Source organism: Rhinopithecus bieti, unplaced genomic scaffold (assembly GCF_001698545.2).
Source record: "Rhinopithecus bieti isolate Rb0 unplaced genomic scaffold, ASM169854v2 scaffold_48739, whole genome shotgun sequence".
Taxonomy (NCBI): Eukaryota; Metazoa; Chordata; class Mammalia; order Primates; family Cercopithecidae; genus Rhinopithecus; species Rhinopithecus bieti.
In genome coordinates, this window is record NW_016820251.1 from 319,081 (window position 1) to 340,110 (window position 21,030).

The window sequence follows — 21,030 nt, forward strand, 5'->3', positions numbered from 1 at the left end:
ACGGAGTCTCGCTCTGTCACCCAAGCTGGAGTGCAGTGGCCAGATCTCAGCTCACTGCAAGCTCCGCCTCCCAGGTTCATGCTATTCTCCTGCCTCAGCCTCCGGAGTAGCTGGGACTACAGGCGCCCGCCACCTCGCCCGGCTAGTTTTTTGTATTTTTTAGTAGAGACGGGGTTTCACCGTGTTAGCCAGGATGGTCTCCATCTCCTGACCTTGTGATCCGCCCGCCTCGGCCTCCCAAAGTGCTGGGATTACAGGCTTGAGCCACTGCGCCCGGCCTACTATATCTTTATATAACAAATTATCAGAGTTAAAAATGCTGTTTCCAAGTATTGAGATGGTGTTCCCACTGATCAGTGGTTCCTGCACTAATAATATATGTAGGCATGATATTTTTCAGGTGGTCTTGAGTACTAGAATTTCTGAGGTTGGTCTAGTGGGGATATTCAAATAATTTAGGATGCTTTATTCTGTAAGAAGGGTTTTGTTTCAATATCAGTCAAGTACCGGGTTCATAATCCACCACTCTTCCATCAGGCCTTGACTTTAGTATTTTGTTAATGCTTTCTATTAACACTAATAAGATTTTCTTTTTTCTTTTTCTTATTTATTTATTTTTTTTGCAACAGGGTCTCTCTCCTGTTGCTCAGTCTGGAGTGCAGTGGTGCGATCATGGCTCATTGCAGCTTCAATTTATCATGCTCAAGCAATCCTCCCATCTCAGCCTCCCAGGTGTGCACCACCATGCCTGGCTAATTTTCGTATTTTAGTAGAGACGGACGGGATTTCACCATGTTGCCCAGGCTGGTCTTGAACTCCTGGACTCAAGTGATGTACCCACCTCGGCCTTCCAAAGTGTTGGGATTACAGGCATGAGCCATCCATCCAAGATTTTCCTTTGCTTATTGATATAAGCAGAACGAAGCAGGTCTATGGCAGAAAGAAAAGGTATACTTTTAAAATGTGAGAAGATAGAGGTTAAGGAATTAGAAAACTGGTAGTTTTTTGTGTTGCTTAAGGGATGGAGTGAGATTGGGGATATAAGGTGAAAGGTAGAAAGAAATATATTATGCTTTCTTCCTTTTAATATTTTACCTCTTGAAGCATAGAAGACAAGCAAAGAAAACAATTTAAACTTCTACATAGTTTTCCAGAGGAAAATTCAGTTGATGGCTTCCTAAGGAGGATTAATTTGTTTTGAGAAAAATGTGAAAAAACATTGTTTATAGAGGATAAAGTACTGAAAAGCTACAAGAAATTTATTTAGAACCATATAGCATTTCCCAATATTTTTTTTCCCTTATTAACTAGTAGGTGTTTTGTTATTTTGTTATTCTCTAGGCACCAAAATGGTACCAGTTGCTGAGTAATAAATACACCAAATTCAAGTCTGAGATACAGATAAGTATTGCTTTGGAAACCGATACAAAGGCACCAGTGGATAGCTTTAAAGCAAAGGGGGCTCCCCCTCGAGATGGAAAAGGTTTGTGCATCATCTCTAAAAACATTCTCTAAGAAGTTCCATCTTTGGACTAGAGCTTTAGGAAGGGGGAGTGTTATAGGGAGATATATGCAGGGTGTAAACTGTTCATCAGACAACTGTTGTGACATTGCTACACATGCAGCACTTGTTGCTCTTAGCTCTTGTTTACAAATCTTAGGACAGTTTTTTCTTTATTTGTTATGTAATAGAAAAAAGCACAATGTTGTATAGTTTTAAAAATTTGCTACTTAGGACAATTTTCTTCCTAGGATGAGTACAGGAAAGCCCAAAATGGTCATGCGGTTCTCTATTTATTAACTCAACTGTAGTTTAACAAAACCTTTGCATTTTTTCTTTTTTAATTAATACACTTTATTTTTTAGAGCAGTTTTAGTTTCACAGTAAAATTAAGCAGAGAGAAATGAGAGTTCTCCTATATACTCCTTGTCTCCACGTACTTGCAGCCTGCTTGCTGTCAACATGCCACACCAGAGTAGTGATGCTACAGTGCATGAACATATTCATATCAGTGTCACCCAGGGTCCATAGTTTTACATTGGGTTTCTCTCTTGGTGTTGTACATTCTATGGGTTTTGACAAATGTAAATGACTCGTAGTATCCACTATTGTAGTATCATACAGAGTAGTTTCACTACCCTAAAAATCATCTGTGCTCCTCCTATTCATTCCTCCCTCCTCCCAGCCCCCTTGGCAACTATTGATCTTTTTTACTGTCTCCATAGTTTTGCCTTTTCCCGAATGTCATATCGTTGGAATAATTTCGTATATAGCCTTTTGCAGATTGGTTTCTTTCCCTTAGTCATAAGTGCATGTAAGGTTACTTCATGTCTTTGCATGGCTTGATAGCCCATTTCTTTTGAGTGCTGAGTAACAGTCAATTGTCTGGATGTATCACAGTTTATTTTTTCACTCAGCTCCTAAGGGACATCTTGGTCGCTTCTAACTTTTGGCAATTATAAATAAAGCTACTGTAAACTGCTGTAAACATCTGTGTGCAGGTTCTTATGTGGACAGAAGTTTTCAGTTCATTTGGGTAAATTTCCAGGATTTCAGTCATTGGATCATGTGGTAAGAGTATGTTTAGTTCTGTAAGAAATATCCACACTACTTTCCAAAGTGGCTGTGCTATTTGGCATTCCCACCAGCAATGAGTGAGAATTTCTGTTGCTCCATATTCTTGCCAGAATTTAGTGGTGTTAGTGTTTTGAATTTTGGCCATTCTACTAGGTATATCATAGTATCTCGTTGTTTTAATTTGCAGTTCCTCAATGACATAGGATGTTGAGCATGTTTGCATATGCTTACCTACTGTGTGTATATCTTCTCTGAGGTGTCTGCTCAGGTCTTTGGCCCATTTTTAAATTGGGTTGTTCATTTTCTTGTTGAATTGTAAGAGTTCTTTGTATATTTTGGATAATAGTTCTTTATCAGATATATATTTTACATATATGTTTTCCCAGTATGTGGCTTAACTTCTCATTCTGTTGACGTTGTCTTTCCCAGAGCAGAAGTTTTAAATTTTAATGAAGTCTAGCTTATGAGTTGTTGCATTCATGGATTGTGCCTTTGTAGTTGTATCTGAAAAATCGTTGCCACCACCGAAGGCCATCTAGGTTTCTCCTTTGTTATCTTCTAGGACTTTTATAGTTTTGCAGTTCACATTTAGGTCTGTAATCCTTTCTGAGTTAATTTTTGGAAAGGTCGTAAGGTCTGTGTCTAGATTCACTTTTTGCATATAGATGTCCAATTGTTTCAGCACCATTTGTTGAAAAGACTTTCTTTGCTTCATTGCATTGTCTTTCTCCTTTGTCAAAGATCAGTTGACTTTACTTATGTGAGTCTATTTCTGGTCTCTTTATTATGTTCCATTGATCTATTTGTCTATTTGTTTGTCAATGCAACACTGTCTTGATTACTGTAGCTTCAAGTAGGACTTGAAGTCAGTGCCAGTCCTCTGACTCTATTCTTTGTCTTCAATATTGAATTGGCTGTTCTGGTTCTTTTGCTTCTCCATATAAACTTAAGAATTAGTTTGTCAGTATCTACAAAATAATTTGCTGGGATTTTTATTGGGATTGTGTTGAATCTGTAGATCAAGTTGGGAAGAACTGACATCTTGACAATATTGAGTCTTCCTGTCTGTGAACATGCACTCCATTTATTTAGTTCTTTGATTTCTTTTATCAGAGTTTTATAGTTTTCTTCATATAGATCTTACATATTTTGTTAGATTTTTATCTGAGTTCTTTATTTTTGGGGGTGTTCATGTAAATTTTCTTTGTTCATTGCTGGCATATAAGAAAACTGTTGACTTGTGTATTTGTATCTTGTAACCTTGCTATAATCTCGTGTGTGTGTGTGTGTGTGTGTGTGTGTGTGTGTGTGTGTGTTTTGCTTGTTTTTTTTTTTTTGAGACAGGGTCTCGCTCTGTCACCCAGGCTGGAGTGCAGTGGTGTGATCTTGGCTTACCGTATCCCTGTCTCCCGGGTTCAAGCGATTCTCCTGCCTTAGCTTCCTAGGTAGCTGGGACTACAGGTGTATGCCACCATGCCCAACTAATTTTTGTATTTTAGTAGAGAGAGGGTTTCACTACATTGGCCAGGCCGGTCTCAAACTACTGACCTCAGGTGATCTGCCTGCCTCAGCCTCCCAAAGTCCTGGGATTACAGGCATAAGCCACCACACCTGGCCTTTTTTAAAATTCTTTTCGTCGTCGTCGTTGATTCTTTCCACAGACTTTTTTATGTAATCATGTCCTCTGTGAACAAAGACAATTATATTTTTTCTTTTCTAATCTGTATACTTTTTCCTTTTCTTTTGTATTAGTAAGTTTCTAAGTATGATGTTGAAAAGGTGTGGTGAGAGGGGACATCCTTGTCTTGTACCTGATCTTGAATGCTTCAGGTTTTTCACCATTAAGTATAATGTTAGCTGCAGGTTTTTAAATATGCTTTATTAATTGAGGAAGTTTCCTTCTAATTCTGGTTTACTGAGAGTTTTATCATTAATAGATAATGGATTTTGTCAAATACTTTTTCTGCATCTATTGATAAGATTATGTGATTTTGTTTTTCTTCATTAGGCTGTTGGTGTGATGGATTACATTAATTGATTTTCGAATGTTGAATCAGTCTTGCATATCTGGGATAAATCCCACTTGATCATGTGTATATTTTTCTTTCTAAAAACCTTTTGTAGAGATCGAATCTCCCTATGTTGCCAAGACTGGTCTCAGACTCCTGGGCTCAAGTGATCCTCCCACCCCAGTCTCCCAAAGTGCTGGAATTACAGATGTGAGCCACCACGCCCGGCCTATAATTCTTTTTATACACTGATGGATTTGATTTGCTAATATTTTGTTGAAGATTTTTGCATTTGTGTTCATGAGAGATATTGGTCTGTATTTTTTGTTTTCTTTATTGTAATGTTTTTGATTTTGGTATTAGGATGATGCTGGCCTCATAGAATGAGTTAGGAAGTATTCTCTATGTTTCTATCTTCTGAAAGAGATTATAGAGAATTGGTATAATTTCTTCCTTAAATGTTTGGTGGAATTCATCAGTGATTTCTAGACCTGGTGCTTTCTGTTTGGGAAGGTTACTGATTATTGACTCAATTTCTTTAATAGATATAGGCCTATTCAGATTGTCTATTTACTCTTGTATGAGTTTTGGCATATTGTTTCTTTCAAGGAATTGGTCTATTTCATCTAGATTATCAAATTTGTGGGCCCAGACATCTTTGTAGTATTCCTTTATTATTATTTTAATACCCATAGTCGCTATAGTGATCCCATCTTTCATTTCTGATATTGGTAATTTGTATCCTTTCTCTGAGCCTGGCTAGAAGCTTATTAATTTTATTTATTTTTTCAGAGAACCAGCTTTTGATTTTGTTAATTTTTCTCTATTGATTTCCTGTCTTCAGTTCCACTGATTTGCTCTAATTTTTATTATCTTCTGCTTACTTGGACCTAATTTGCTCTTCTTTTTCTGGTTTCCTAAGGTGGAAGCTTAGATGTTTGATTTTAGATCTTCTCTTCTAACAAACGTATGCATTTAATGCTGTAAATCTTCCTCTAAGTACTGCTTTCATTGCATGTCACAATTTCTGTGCCCAGCGAAATTATCCTTCAAAAGTGGAGAAATAAAAACTCTCAAATAAAAATTGTGTCTCACAATTTTTGTTGTGTTTTCATTTTCATTTAGTTCAAGATATTTTAAATTTATCTTGAGATTTTTTTTTTAACCCATGTTTTATTTAGAAGTATGTTGTTTAATCTCCAAGTATTTTGGGATTTTCCAGCTATCTCCGTTACTGATTTTCTAGTTTATGTAGCCTGACAGCAGACATGATTACTATTCTTAAATTTTTTCATATGTGTTTTATGGCCCAGAATTGCTCTGTCTTGGTGAACTTTCTATGTCAGCTTGAGAAGAATATGTATTCTGCTGCTGTTGTTTGAAGTGGTCTATAGATATCCATTGCATCCAGTTGACTGATAATGTTGAGTTCAACTATGTCAATGATTTTTTGCCTGCTGGATCTGTCCATTTTTGATAGTGTGTGTTAAAGTCTCCAAGTTGGATTCAACTGTTTCTCCTTGCAGTTCTGTTAGTTTTTGCTGCATGTATTTTGATACTCTGTTAAGTGCATTCACATTAAAAATTATTTTGTCTCTTTGGAGAATTGACTCCTTTATGATGATGAAATATTCCTCTTTCCCTGTTAACTTTCTTTGGTCTGAAGTCTGTTCTATCTGAAATTGATATAACTCCTACCATTTTCTTTTGATTAGTATAGCTTTTAATCTATATTTGTTTTTATATTTAAAGTGGGTTTCTTGTAGATAACATATAGTTGGATCTTGTTTTTTGATCCACTCTGACAATCTGTTTTTTAACTAGTACATTTAAACTATTGATGTTCAAGGTGATTATTAATATGTTGTGTGAATAACCTTATTTGTTAGTGTTTTGTATTTGTTTCTCTTGTTCCTTAGTCCTGTTTTTGTCTGTTACTCTTTTCCCACATTTGTGGTTTTAATTTTATTTTCTTTCTTGCATATCAGTTATACTTTTTTGTTTTTGTTCTTTTTTTACTTTTTCAGTGGTTGCCCTAGAGTTTGCACTATACATTTACAAATTTCAAATAACAGTATACTGCTTTTACTTTGAAGGTCCAGCTTCAGATAGCACTATTCTGCTTCACAGGTTGTTTTAGGTATTTTAAAATAAAATATTACTAATCCCTCCTTTTTGTCCCTTGTATCATTGCTTTCATTTCGGTTACACATCAGCATACACGCACATGCGTGCACACACACATAATTGAAGAACCTTTTATCTGTTAGATCAATTAAGAATAAAAAACAAAAGTTTCTATTTTACTTTCATTTATTCTCTGATGATGTTCATTTCTTTGTGTAGATCTGAGCTTCTTACCCATGCCATTTTTCTTGTCTGTGAAGAGCTTTTTAATATTTCTTGCACACAGGTCTACTGGCAACGAATGCCCTCAATTTTATTTGAGAGTTTTATTTCTTCTTCACTTTTGAAGAATAATTTAACTGGGCACAAAATTCTAGGGTGGTGGTTTTTTTTTTTTTCTCTCAACATTGTAAATACTTCACTCTACCCTTCTTGCTTGCATGGCTTCTGAGAAATTGGATGTAATTCTTTGGTCTCCTAGAAGTAAGATTTTTTTTTTCCTGTTTGACTTCTTTCAATATTTTCTCTTTAGCTTTGATTTTCTGATGATGTTTTATATGGGATGCCTAGCAGCAAGTTTTGTTTTGGCATTGATCCTGCTCAGTGTTCTCTGAGCTTCCTGAATCAGTGGTTTGGTGTGTCATTAATTGGGGGAAATTCTCAGTAATTATTGCTTCAAATATTTCTTCTGTTCCTTTCTCTCTTTTTTCTGCTGGTATTCCCAGTCTGTGTTTATTACCCCGTTTTTAGTTATCTCACAGTTCTGAGATGTTCTGTTCTGTTCTGTGTTCCTCCTCCCCCAGCACCCCCCCCAGTCTTTTTTCTCTTGATGTTCCTGTTTTGGAAATTCCTATTGTCATATCAAGCTAAGAGATTCTTTCCTCAGCCTGTGTCCCATCTACTAATGAACCAATTCTCATAGTCATTCATTTCTGTTATAGTATTTTTTTGTCTCTAGCATTTCTTTTTTATTCTTTCTTACACTTTACCATCTTTCTGCTCCCATTGTCTCTCTGTTCTTGTATACTGTCTACTTTTTTTGTTAAATCCTTATAAGGCATATTAATCATAGTTTAAAAAATGTTTTCTGTTTTGATGATTCCAACATTCCTGCCATATGCTTGTTTCGTCTCTTCAAAACTGTGTTTTTTCTTTCTGGTTTTTTTTTTCCTTTTAGTATGCCTTGCAATTTTTTGTTGCGAGCCAGACATGATGTATGGGGCAAAAGGAACTGCTATAAATAGACCTTAGTAATGTAGTGGTCAGGAGTGGGGAAGGGGAAGCATTCTATAGACTTATGGTTAGGTCTCAGTCTTTTACTGAGCCTGTGCCCCTTGGACCTGAACTTCACCATTGCTTCTCAGTTTTTTCTCCCCTTAGATGAGGCAGAGTGTCTGGAGGGGCTAGAGTTGTGTATTCCCTTCCCTTGCATGGAAGACCAGAGGCAGCTGGAGTTGGGTATTTCTCTTCTCCCAGGTCAGTTAAGCTCTGATAGAACCTCAACAGGTTAGGTTTTGGCAAATAGTTTCTCCCGAGGGCAGGTCTTGTTAACAAAAGCAGAATTGTCTTTTCTCTTCCCTATGCCAGAAGAATGAGGGAACTTTTCTCTGATATTCACTGTGAGGACCTGGTAGAGCTCCTGGAGGTAAAAGTCACAAAAGTTTGGGGCTCCCTTGTGACTGGGTCCCCTAGAGTTTTATCTCTCAGGCTGGTCCACACCAAGCTAGTAGCAATTCCTCCCAGTTCAGGTTTTCCTACTTCCTGCATTGGCTCTTTCTGTTCCAAAATTGTGATTCTCTGTAGCTCCCTGTCTGTTTCCTTACTTTTTGGGGAGCAGCAGTTTTCCTGAGATCTCACTTCTCTGACAGATCTATGGAGAGTTGTTAATTTTTAGTTTGTCCAGCTTTTTATTTGCTGTTAGGGCTAAGTGAAGATTTCTAAGCTCTGTGTGCCAGACTGTATTATTTCTTCTTCAATGTTTTACAGTCCCTATTTTCTTTTTGGTAAAATGATGGAATTGAATGAGATAGTCTCTAAAGTTCTTTCCTACTCTAATATCTTGTGATTCCATCTCTTGTGTAAACTTTTTCTATAGAGGAAGAAGGTGTCTTCTGGAAGTGAGAGAAACGAATAGTGAAATTGAAATCATACAATTGGTATTCTGTGCTTCAGTCATGTTGCATGCAATGTCCTAGACTTATCTGGAAAATAACGTTAATAGCGCTCTTTGTATTGGCACATATATTCTTAGTTCAGTGAATTTATAAATAGTCTTGTCCTAAAAGTTTAATTCTGAGTTGAGAATTACCTTTTGAATTGAGAAGATAATTATAATTCAGTATTTTAACAATAACTTTTCCTCAGTTTCTTCTCTTACCAGTACTTCTTAACTTCCTTTTAGCCTTTTCATCCTCTTCCCAACCTTTATATATTAAAGAAATCTCTTCTCATTCTGTATACACTCTTCCAATGCAATCTTATTTATTTATACCAGGCATCAATCATACTCTTCTGTGCCAAAGACCCCCCACTTAGGCCTTTGGACCCAAATATCACTTGCCTCCTGGACATCTTCTTTTGGATGACCTCTAGGCACCATGAACCCAATAGATGGTTAAATTGAATTTCAGCGATGTGTTTGCCAAAATGGCATATGTCATAAGTAGTGAAATCAGGATATGAACTTGGAAGTCAGATTCTAGAGCCTTTATTATTTTTTCCCTCAGTGAAAAAATATTTTTAAGAATTTGTTTTCTGTTGTGAAATAATCTTCCCCAAAAGTTGAAAGTATGTTATGAAGAAGAATATTTTTCCCTGGACTATTTGAGAGGAATTTACTACCTAATGCACCTGAATATTTGGAGTATTTATTAGAGCATTCTCCTTCATAATCATGGTATATCCGTCAGAACTGGGAAATTTACATCAATATATGAACGCATGTAACCTTATTGCGTTAATGAAATATTGATACATTATTACCACCTAATTTCATTTGAGTTTTGTTTTACCAGTTGTCTTTTCCCAATAATTTCTGTTATAGGTAAAGGATTTAGTTTAGAATTAGATGTTTACATTGAATTGTTGTATCTGTCTATTCTGAAATCGTTCCTTGATCTTTCCATGACCTTGAAATTTTGAAAATTGCAGGCCAGTTAATTTGTAGATTGTTTCATGACTTGAGTTTGTCTGATGTTAGATTTAGCTTATGCATCTTTGGCAGGAATATCACCGAAGAGATGCCACGTTCTTCCCATTGCATCTTATCGGGTGGTGCACAATTCTGATTTGTCCTATTACTGATGCTAGCTTTGATGACTTGATTAAAGTGTTGTGTGTTAGTGTTCTCAACTGTAAACTTGTTCTTTTTTCCTTTGTAATTAATAACTTTTGTGGGGCAGAATTGTGAAATTATGAATATATTCAATTTCTTATTAGACCTTCAATTCATTTATTTATATCAGTCTGAATTTACACTTTTCTCTTTTTGTTTAGTGTTTTATAATATTTAACTACCCCTGAATATTTGTCCCAGATTTGGGCAGCCCTTTCAAGTTGCTTTTGTTTGCTTTTGAATGTCTCCATGATTCCTTGAACTTATCAACAAATATTTTCAGGCACAGCAAGATGTTCCAACCTCATCTTGTACTTTCCCTCTCTCAGCTCTGGATTCAGCCATTTCTCTAAGGAGCCCTGCTTCCTTTTAGTAAAGAACGATTTTTAGAAGCCAAGATCTAGGTGCTAGGTATGTTAGCTGATATCGAGGTGTCACTGCTTCCAGGCCCTTTCAGTAGTCAAAGCTAGGGAATTTGTGCATATATGTGTACACACACATATAAATACATACACACATTTGTATATATACATATGGTCTTACCTGTTTTGTGCTGCTATGATAGAATACTACAGACTGAGTAATTTATAAAGAACAGAAATTTATTTCTTGCAGTGCTGGAGGCCGGGAAGTTCAAAATCAAGGCACTGGCATCTGGTGAGGGACTTTGTCCTGCATCCTCACATATTGGAAGGCTGAAGAGCAAGAGAGGAACTCTCTCCACCAAGCCCTTTTATAAGAGCGCCTGATCTCATTCATTAGGGAGGAGCTCTCATGGCCTAATCACCTGTTTAAGACCTTATCTCCTAATATCATCACATTGGCCATTAAGTTTCAACACCTGAGTTTTGGAGGGGACACGTTGAAACCATAGCACATATACACCATTTTGCTTATGTTTATCAATATACATTGAACAGGGCCAGGTGCGGTGGTTCACGCCTGTTCCAGCACTTTAGGAGGCTGAGGCAGGTGGATCACTTGAGGCCAGGAGTTCGAGACTGGCCTGGCCAACATGGCGAAACCCCTTTTATACTAAAAATACAAAAAGTTAGTCTGGCTTGGTGGCACAAGCCTGTAATCTCGGCTACTCAGGAGGCTGAGGCGGCAGAATTGCTTGAACCCCGGGGGGGCAGAGGTTGCAGTTAGCCGAGATCCCCTTAAGCCTGGGTGACAGAGCGAGACTCTGTCTCAATAAAAAACAAAAACAAAAAACACCATATATATGTGTATGTATATGTATGTATATACATGATATCTGCATTGATGCTGTTCTATATATATTGAATTCAGATTCAATATCAGAATTGATGCTCTTCTATATATGTATATAGATTGATGCTTCAGTATATATATTATCAATTCAGATTGACACCTTCAATTCCATTCCAACACCACAAGATTTATTCTAGTTTTCACCTTCACCCTATTTGTAACACCCTTCCCTGTCAGTGAGAACATGCCATGGTTATTTTAACTTCTAAGCTCTGTCGGCCTTACTATGTAATGGCTACCTTTATTAAAGTGCTTAATGGGTCAGAGGCTGTACTAAATGCTTTGCTTTCATTATTTAATTTGATCTTTCAACAACTCTATAAAAGCTTTCTAGAAAAAAAAAATGGAGACTAAAAGAGATGGATATAGTTTCCCTATGCAACAAGTGAAGGACAGAACTGAGATTGGAACCTTGGTCTATGTGACTTAGATATCTGTGCTCTTAATCATTATACTGTTTTCAGCCACTGCTACTGTGAGCACAACTCTTTAGGATTAACTCCTAGAAGAAGGATTGCTTGTTTATAGGGTATGCACATGTAAAATTTTGATAGGCCCTGATACATCACCCTCTAATAGGTTATTCTAGTGTATACCTGCCAATATTGAGAGCACTCACTTTCCTGCATTCTCCTCAACATTGGATATTATCAGTTATTTTCGTTGTGTATATTTTTTGTTTTTTAAATCAATTTGAAAAACCCTGTCCCTCTTCAGTCTTCTCATACTAAAGCCTATTTGATTATGTCAGTTTTCTTCTCAAAACTTGTTTCATGATTTCCTCTTATTCTTAGAAAACTATCCAAAAATGTGTCTGGATAGCATACAGAAAGAATGTATGATATGGCTTCTGCTTATCCAGCCCCACCTCTCTCTGTATGTCAGTTCTCACTCTGTAATCTGGCACCCTATGCCTGTGTCAGTTTTCTCACACATGCTTTCTCTTGCTTGCTTCTGTGTTTTTGTACATACTGTCCCTTCTGTCTAGAACACTCTTTTTTTTACTCCCCCATTCCCTGTTCAGCTACCCTTTTCTTCTTAGCCAAATCTAGTTTATTCACTTTCCAGTTTAGATTCACTATAAAACCTATGTTAGATGCCTTTTCTATGTGGTTTATTACCTTAAGGTTTTAAAAGGTTACTTCAGAATTTTATATACAGAAAGAATATGGTGGTTAAGTAAGGTTTCTTTGGTGAGTATGTAAGAGTGTATGTAAGAGAGTAAAGGAAACCTTACTAGATATTAACTGTATTCATGAAAATTACCAAGCAAATTAAAAAATATCAGTTTTAAAAATCTTATAATGGTTTATAACAAACTGCAATGTAGTTTAATCGTGTTTTTCTCTGTAAAGTACCTGCCATCCTGGCAGGACTTGACCCCAGGGACATTGTGGCTGTGCTGAATGAAGAGGGAGGCTACCATCAGATTGGACCAGCAGAATATTGTACTGACTCCTTCATTATGTCAGTGACCATAGCATTTGCCACCCAGTTGGAACAGGTGAGACTTTCCATGAGATTGGTGACTTGTGAATAATTTGAAAACATCATGTAAAACATTTTAGCTTTCAGCTATTAAAAATGACTTGCAAGTAGCCTTTTTTTTTTTACTTTTGAAAAATGAGTACAAAACATGTTTTCTTTCATACTAGAAAGAAAACTTTTTAATTTAGAAAAAAGAATAGGTATTGATGATCTTGATTATAAGAGAATAAATCTTCAGGATTTAGGAGAGTGACCATCAGTTAACATTGTTTTCCATTGTGCTGTGTGGCATTGTAAGGACTGACATGAAAGGATTTTTAAATTTGTGAATAATTTACTTTTTGGAGAAACTTAAAATGTCAGGAATACTTTCTGCCAGTAATACTTAATGCATATACAGTTTTGGGTTCTATTTTACCTTGTTTATAAACTAACAAATTAAGCTGTTACTATCATGGATGCTAGCAGAAGACACAGGTTCTTGGATCAGATGAAGGAATTTATTACCCTTAGCACAGCAAGAACATGAATATTGGTATATTTCCTTCAGTTGCCCTTACCCAAGTCCCATGGGGACTACACAGAGGGGCCCAGGTGGTTGCTCTGCACATAGTGGGTTTTATCACAGCTGAGGAAACTGAATTTGGGGAACCTGCCACTTTTATTGTAAACAGTAAGCAGGCCTGGTGTTTGTTCAGGAAGACACATTACCTTATCTCTCAAGCTGCTTAAACGACCCTGGGAAATGGGCTGAGTAAAAGAGTGGTCTGGGCCTTGCAGTCTTGTCGTACTCTGCAAGAATGTGTAGGAATGCTCAGGGCTCGTGGTAGATTGCTTTCCTCCCAACAGCAGCTCAACACAAAACTAGCTGTTGTTCCACTGTCCTTCTCAAGTCTACTTCTTTTTTTTTCCGTCCTCTGCCATCAAATTGGTTTTACAGGTCTACTTTTCTTGACATTATGTTCTGTAGTAGCTGAAATGAATTAATACTTACAAAAATAGATGATATGGCTAAAACTGTACAATTTTTATCAGATGATTCCCCTTCCCCTTTTTTCTCCTAAGAGACAGGTCTTTCTTTGTTGCCCAGGCTAGAGTGCCTTGGCATGATCATAGCTCACTGTAGCCTCAAGCTCCGAGAGTCAATTGATCCTTCTGCCTCAGCCTCCTGAGTAGCTGGGATTACAGGCATGTGCCACCACAACCAGCTAATTTTTAAATTTTTTGTAGAGACAGGGTTTCACTATGCTGCTCAGGCTGGTCTCGAAATCCTGGCCTCAAATGATCCTCGCACCTGAGCCTCACAAGATGCTGGGATTACAGGTGTGAGCCACCATGCCCAGCCTTATTTACTTTCTTAGAGGAACAGAATATCCATGTAATCCACATTCACAAATGAAATATGCAATTAGTGACCACATTTTTATTTTACTTGCAAGGTACATCAGGTAAAGATTTTTATCGGGAAATGTGTTTACTTTGTCACACTGAATTCATGCCCACTATATAAAGAACTTGGTGTTCTTTGAGTATTTACTCTTTCTCTCCTAATTTAGTACTGTGAATTTCCTTGTTGATACATACATACTTTTGCGTTTATATCGGTTTCCGTATTTTTCTTCTCTTCTTGAAGCTCTGCCTCTGGATTTGTTATAGTTTAATATGCCACTCTAGTTGCAAGGAAAGACAGATATCTGTTGGCTTTTTATTTATTAACCACATCAGAAAACTCTTGTCCATGTGTCAGATAATTAGGAATGTACTGTATTTTTACTGTGTTGTTACCATATTTTCTAAGCTTTTTATTTTTTATTTTTATTTTTTTGAGATGGAGTCTTGCTCTTGTCGCCCAGGCTGGAGTGCAATGGTGCAATCTCAGCTCACTGCAACCTCTGATTTCCCAGTTCAAGAGATTCTCCTGCCTCACCCTCGCAAGTAGCTGGGATTACAGGCGCCTGCCATCACGCCTGGCCAGTTTTTATATTTTTGATAGAGATGGGGTTTCACCATGTTCGCCAGTTTGGTCTCAAACTCCTGACCTCAGGTGATCCTCCTGCCTTGGCCTCCTAAAAGTGCTGGGATTACAGGCATGAGCCACCATGCCCAGCTGAATTTTAAATCACTGTTTTAACAATTTTATCCTCCTTAGGGAGGCATAATTGTTCATATTTATTGATTACTGACTGTGTAATGCTTTGTATAATAGACATTGTGCCACCCACTCTGCATATTTTGCATTTAATCCTACCACAATCTTAGAGTTGATCATTTTCAGTTTAGAGATAAGGAGACCAAGTTTTAAGAAGATCTTACGGCTAGTTAATGGCCCAAGTATTTCTGACCATGTGGTCATTTTTAATATTCTCTTGGTCCCATATAATGCTCTCTTGCCTCTTAATGAGTTTGGAATAAAATAGATTTGAGTTGTAATCTCATTCTATTTTCTAGCTCCTTCAACGTAGGCAAGTTACATAACCTTTTTGAAGCTTGATTTTATAGTTATATGGTGGTAATATTTACCATCTCTTCAGTTGTGCATGAGGAAAGAGGTAATATTAGTAAGTTGCCTACCATGTTGTTTGTGAGAAAGTACATTTGTATGGTAAAGTTTCCTGTGGGTAATTGACCTATTGAGTCCAGAACTTTTAAAAACCAGTATAATACAGTTCTTGGTAATACAGGTGAATTACTGGGACAAATTACTATTTCAGTTTAGTTTAAAAAAGAAAACACATACATACAGGTTGATGTCTGGCAAACTGTTTACTGTCTCTATAAAAAAGTAAGCCAGATAGATTCCTCACAATGTTAAACAGAATTACGACATGATCAGCAATACTACTCCTAGGTATATACGCAAAAGTATTGGAAACAGGTGTTCAAATAAAAATTTGTATGTTAGTGTTTATAGCAATACTATACACGATAGCCAAAAGGTGAAAACTACCCAGATGCCCATCAATAGATGAATGGATAAACAAACCTTGGTATATGTACACAATTAAATACAATTTAGCTATCAAAGTACTGCCTGTGGGTGGTGTGGCACACAGCTGTAATCTCGGCTCCTCAGGAGCCTGAGGCAAGAGGATCCCTTAAGTCCCAGCAGTCCAAGACCAACTGGGGCAACATAGCGAGACCTCCATCTTTATAGTAAAAAAAAAAAAAAAAAAAAGGAATGAAGTACTGATACATGCCACAACATAAAGGAATGTTGGAAACATGCTAAGTGAAAGAAGCCAGACACAAAAGGCCACATACTGTGTGGTTCCATTTATATGAATCATCTACAATAGGCAAAAGTTCCTTCAAGCAGATTTGTGATTTCCAGGGACTGGGGGCAGGAGAGTATGAGTGGTGGGGTGTTGCTGCTTAATGAGTGTATTGTTTATGTTTGGGATGAAACTAGCTGTTTAGTTTTTTCCTCTCAACTTAGTCAAAGGCAACGTGAGAAAGCATCTAGCAATAAACAAATTTACAAACCTTTTCAGATGCAAATCAGTGACTTAGCACATGTTACTATAAAGTTTTAATAGAATGGAGGATTGAGTTTGGAGTGGGAACACTGGCTAGTGACAATCTTGCTTCCTTCTTTTCTTAAATATTGAAAGTTAAGAGTAGGAAAAAAATACAGTCTCTAAATATCAGGATAATAAAGAATTTTTAAATAATTTCTTCCCATAATGGGAATAATTTAGAATTAAATATACTGTGAAATAGTTAAGGGTTTTATTTCTTAGTATTTTATTGCTTTATGATTATGAAAGAAAGTAAAAGAAAATGAAAATCTTCTCTAAACTCCGCCGGAATAATCACTGTAACGGATAGTATGTTTTTCCCCAGGATTTTCCATGCTCACATAACAACAGCTAACTGTGTGCTAGGCGTTGTAGCAGCAACTATGTATCTCTTTTAATCCTTCCAACCCTAAAACAACTGGATACACACAGTGATTAAGTCATTTTTCTAAAATTTCACAGTAAGTTACTGATGGAACTAGAGTTAGGGTTTGGGATCTGACTCCAGGATTTGTGACTGTAACAATTATAAGTGCATAGGTGCTCCTCTCAATGTGTGTAAGTCCACATGATTAAAATCTCCTCACTTAAACATGAATACATTTTAAAGTAGGATTAAAATAGCTTACATTTATTATGTGACTGGTACTGTGCTGTTGTAATCTAAGTGATTAGTACTTTTATTTTCACAAACTATACAAACTATCCTGTAATTTTTTTAAACCAACAGTGTATCTTAGAGAGGGCTCCTCAAACCTCAGGCTGTGGACTGGTACAGGTTTGTGGCCTGTTAGGAACCGGGCTATATAGCAGGAGGTGAGCAGCAGGCAAGTGAACATGACGGCCTGAGCTCTGCCTCCTGTCAGATCAGTGGTGGCATTAGATTTTAATAGGAGCATGAACCTTATTGTGAACTACACATGCAAGGGATCTAGGTTGCATGTTCCTTATGAGAATCTAATGCCTAATGATTTGAGGTAGAAGTTTCCTCCTGTAATAGGGGAACCCTATGCCCTCCTGTTTATGGAAAAATTATCTTCCATGAAACCAGTCCCTGGTGCCAAAATGGTTGGGGACCGCTGTCTTAGATAACTTTCAAGTTAGTATGTTATTATTTAACAGCCATGGTGTATGATAATTATATTTAAGCCATCCCCTATTGATGAACACATTGGATGTTTATAGCTTATTGTTTAACAATATGCTAGTGAACATTAAAGGTCTGTTAGAAAATATTTTATATTATTGTAGGACAGGAATCCCATCTCTTGGTCATATGTGGCCATGAAGCTAGCGACTCTGAAAAGTAACACTCATAGTACAAAAGGTATTTTTTTGGTGTTAATTCATAGGCCTCTAAATTTTGACAGAATAGCTAAAAACTGTATCGGAGACCTCAACTAAGATGTTATATATTAAATAGCCTGGATTAAATTTTTTACAAACCTTTCCTCATTCATAACATAGAGCCTCTGATGGCTGAGGAAGTATAAGATGAAATAAAATATGTGAAAATAAAGAAAGCTCAGTTTGAAATACTTAATCTTTCTTCTAAGTAGAACTTTCACATATTCATGGACCAGTTGAATGCAATGAAAACTTTAAAACAACATAAATCTATAAAGTCTTTTAGACTCTGCTTTTCTAAGACAACCCTTTTTTAAAACAGTAATTTGGTAGCAGTTTGGCAGAAATTCAGAAATTTCATTTGAGGGTTAAGACATCAAATTAAAAAATCAATATTTTAGCAAATATTTTTGGAATGCAATAGATACACTAAACATGTTTAGTGGTTTAGAAAGTAATACTGTTTTCTTTTTCCTGAAATGTTTAGTTAATTCCATGTACCATGAAACTTCCAGAAAGACAGCCTGAGTTTTTCTTCTACTACTCTTTACTGGGAAATGATGTTACAAATGAACCCTTCAATGATTTGATCAACCCAAACTTTGAGCCAGAGAGAGCATCAGTTCGCATCCGTAGCAGTGTAGAAGTTCTTCGTGTTTACCTGGCTCTTCAGTCTAAACTACAGGTGAGTACTGCAGCAAATCGTTTTTAACTGGAGATGGTCTTTTAAGCATTAATTTAGTACCTAAACTAAATGAGAGTTTAGTACCTAAACTTAATCCTATTTCAGTAGTAGAGGTTATCTTTCTGCCACATCTTCTAATTTTTTTTAGGTACTATCCTGAGTCATGACGTTGTTGGCATTACAGTTACTTCAGAATTTTATGAGATAGCACCTCTTTTCCCCATAATTGAGAAAAGAGGTATATCAATTACCAGTCCTTTGCAATAAAAACAATTATACCTGGAGCCTAGAGCAGTGGGCATGGGCAGGGTTTGATTATTGTTAGTGGAGATATTATGTGTAGTCACACAGATCACTCTTGATTTCAAAATATATATGCCTTACTGCTATTAAAAGCAATGAGGTAAGACAGCTTTCTAAAATCTGCCCTTGATTTGAGTATTTTTTATGAACTCTTTTTGAATTGGACTCCATTTAAAAGCAAACATTGGCTGAGCATGGGAGCTCACGCCTAGAATTCCAGCACTTTGAGAGGCTAAGATGGGAGGATCACTTGAGGCCAGGAGTTCAAGAATAGCCTGGGCAACATAGCAAGACCCTGTCTCTACAAAAAATAAAAAGTTACTTAGACGTGGTGGTGTGTGCCTGTAATCTTAGCTACTCGGGAGGGTGAGGTGGAAGGATTGCTTGAGCCCAGGAGTTGGAGACTGTAGTCAGCTGTGATCACACCACTGTACTCCAGCCTGGGCAGCAGAGCAACACTCTATCTCAAAAAAAAGATAAGTTAACCTTACCTAGTAAACATTACTCTTCTGTCTTTTATGACACTTCCTTTTGATCAAACTGAAATAGGGTGGTGTTGTATATGGTTAGATATTCATTTGTTTAAAATAAAGTAATGGACAGGAGGTGAGAAGAAGCATTGGGAAATTTTAGTAGAACTGAATTTTAGAGATGGTTCTACTAAACCCAAGATATTTAGAAAACTGAAGGCTATATAAAATGATGACATGCAGGAAAAAGCAGTTTGAATTTTATTCTGTATCTGACGTATCAGTCCTTACCAAAAGTATTGATTTGTTTATTAGTTTCTAATGGAGGACATTTACATCATATAAATAGTTTTTTTTCCAGCCCATAAAAATATTACACCTTAATATAATAACTTTGAGACTAAGTTACAGGTCTCTCTTAACCCTTTCACTGATGATATTAGAGCTAAATATATTTTACAGCATGATTGCTTCTTGATTATTCATTAAAATACTAAGTTTGCTAAGGCTTCAATATAGTAAGGGAAAATAAGTTATGATTTTCTGGAGCAGTCTTTTTTTTTTAACTTGTCAAAAGGTGGTAATATTGAAGTTTTAATTAGCTATCAGTGATTAACAGTATATTCCACTCCAGAGATATTCTTTTACTTACTGTTAAGCACTCTTTTTAATATGAGGTCTGAAAAGCAAGAAAAGAGAAATGCTCAAGATATCTTATGAGTGAAAAAAAAAAGACTNATATCTTATGAGTGAAAAAAACAAAACTATTTGAGGTTTTTAAATTCCAAATCAGGATTGATCCACTGACTTAGTTTTTGAAACCGTGTTTAAATTAATGGTAAAATGGAAATAGAAAAATGTTGAGGTATTTTTTTGTTTAAATTCATGCATTAGTTATTTTCTTACACACTTTGCATAGTAAAATATTAAAGTAGTTCATCAAAGAGGCAGAAAAAGGAGCAATAACATATGATTATGTAATACCAAAAGAAATGAAAAGGGTAATAGCTATTATTGAGTTTCTAGTAAACTGTATTTTATCACCAGTTTTAACAGTTATGTGTGAGAATTCATTACTTAGTCACTTCAGGTCAATGAGATGCATTATATTTTCTTTCCGTGAATCATTTTACAACTTCTTATTAAGTTTATGATGTTTAGGAAAAGGAGAAAGTATAAAGCCCTATTTTGATTTTCCCTTTCATATTAGATTCATCTCTGCTGTGGAGACCAGTCACTTGGAAGTACAGAAATACCTTTAACTGGATTACTTAAAAAGGGCAGTACAGAAATCAACCAGCACCCAGTCACAGTCGAAGGTGCTTTTACCCTTGACCCTCCAAACAGAGCCAAACAGAAGCTTGCACCGATTCCTGTGGAGCTAGCCCCAACTGTGGGAGTGTCTGTGGCTCTTCAGAGAGAAGGCATAGACTCCCAGGCAAGTAGTTGCCCTCCTTCATTCCCCCACCTTCACTAGTCCCACTCATGATTACTTACAAAAGTTGAATTTCGGAAGAATTACCTTCATAAGGATGTATTTATTAATCTTAGTTAGTGGCCTGTGTTATATGATACCCCCTTTCTGAAAAGACCTTTCTGAAAAGTGTTGTGACTTCTGTTGTGGTTTATAAGTGATCCTACCCAGAGCCTCTTAGCCTTTGGGACAGTCTTCTTATGTAGTGGTAACCCACTTATGGTCTCCCCCACCCCCAACTCAGTTAATGACTAAGGCAGAAAAGGAACTCCAGTGAAAGAGAACATTTTTAGATCTAGTTTCTGAGAATCTGCATTACTGGTATCTTTTTGGTTAATGCAACCGAAGCCAAAATAAAATTCTTGGTTCCTTAGTGCTTTGTAGTCCTCATACTCTCTTTAGTATACATAATACAGATGATC

At 36.6% G+C, this 21,030-nt stretch overlaps 1 protein-coding gene across 3 annotated transcripts in view; it reads left to right on the plus strand.

Moving 5' to 3' along the window:
* The window catches only part of CEP120 (centrosomal protein 120), a 76,585-nt gene that overhangs the window by 9,778 nt on the left and 45,777 nt on the right, over nt 1-21,030 (plus strand). For all 3 annotated transcript variants that reach the window (XR_001882899.1, XM_017859746.1, XM_017859747.1), the window contains exons 4-7: nt 1,342-1,483; nt 12,679-12,827; nt 18,164-18,361; nt 20,345-20,572. Coding sequence is in view for 2 of the 3 variants with exons in the window: in XM_017859746.1 (XP_017715235.1) it covers nt 1,342-1,483; nt 12,679-12,827; nt 18,164-18,361; nt 20,345-20,572 (717 nt within the window). In the remaining variant the exon portion in view is untranslated. The remainder of the gene's footprint in view (nt 1-1,341; nt 1,484-12,678; nt 12,828-18,163; nt 18,362-20,344; nt 20,573-21,030) is intronic.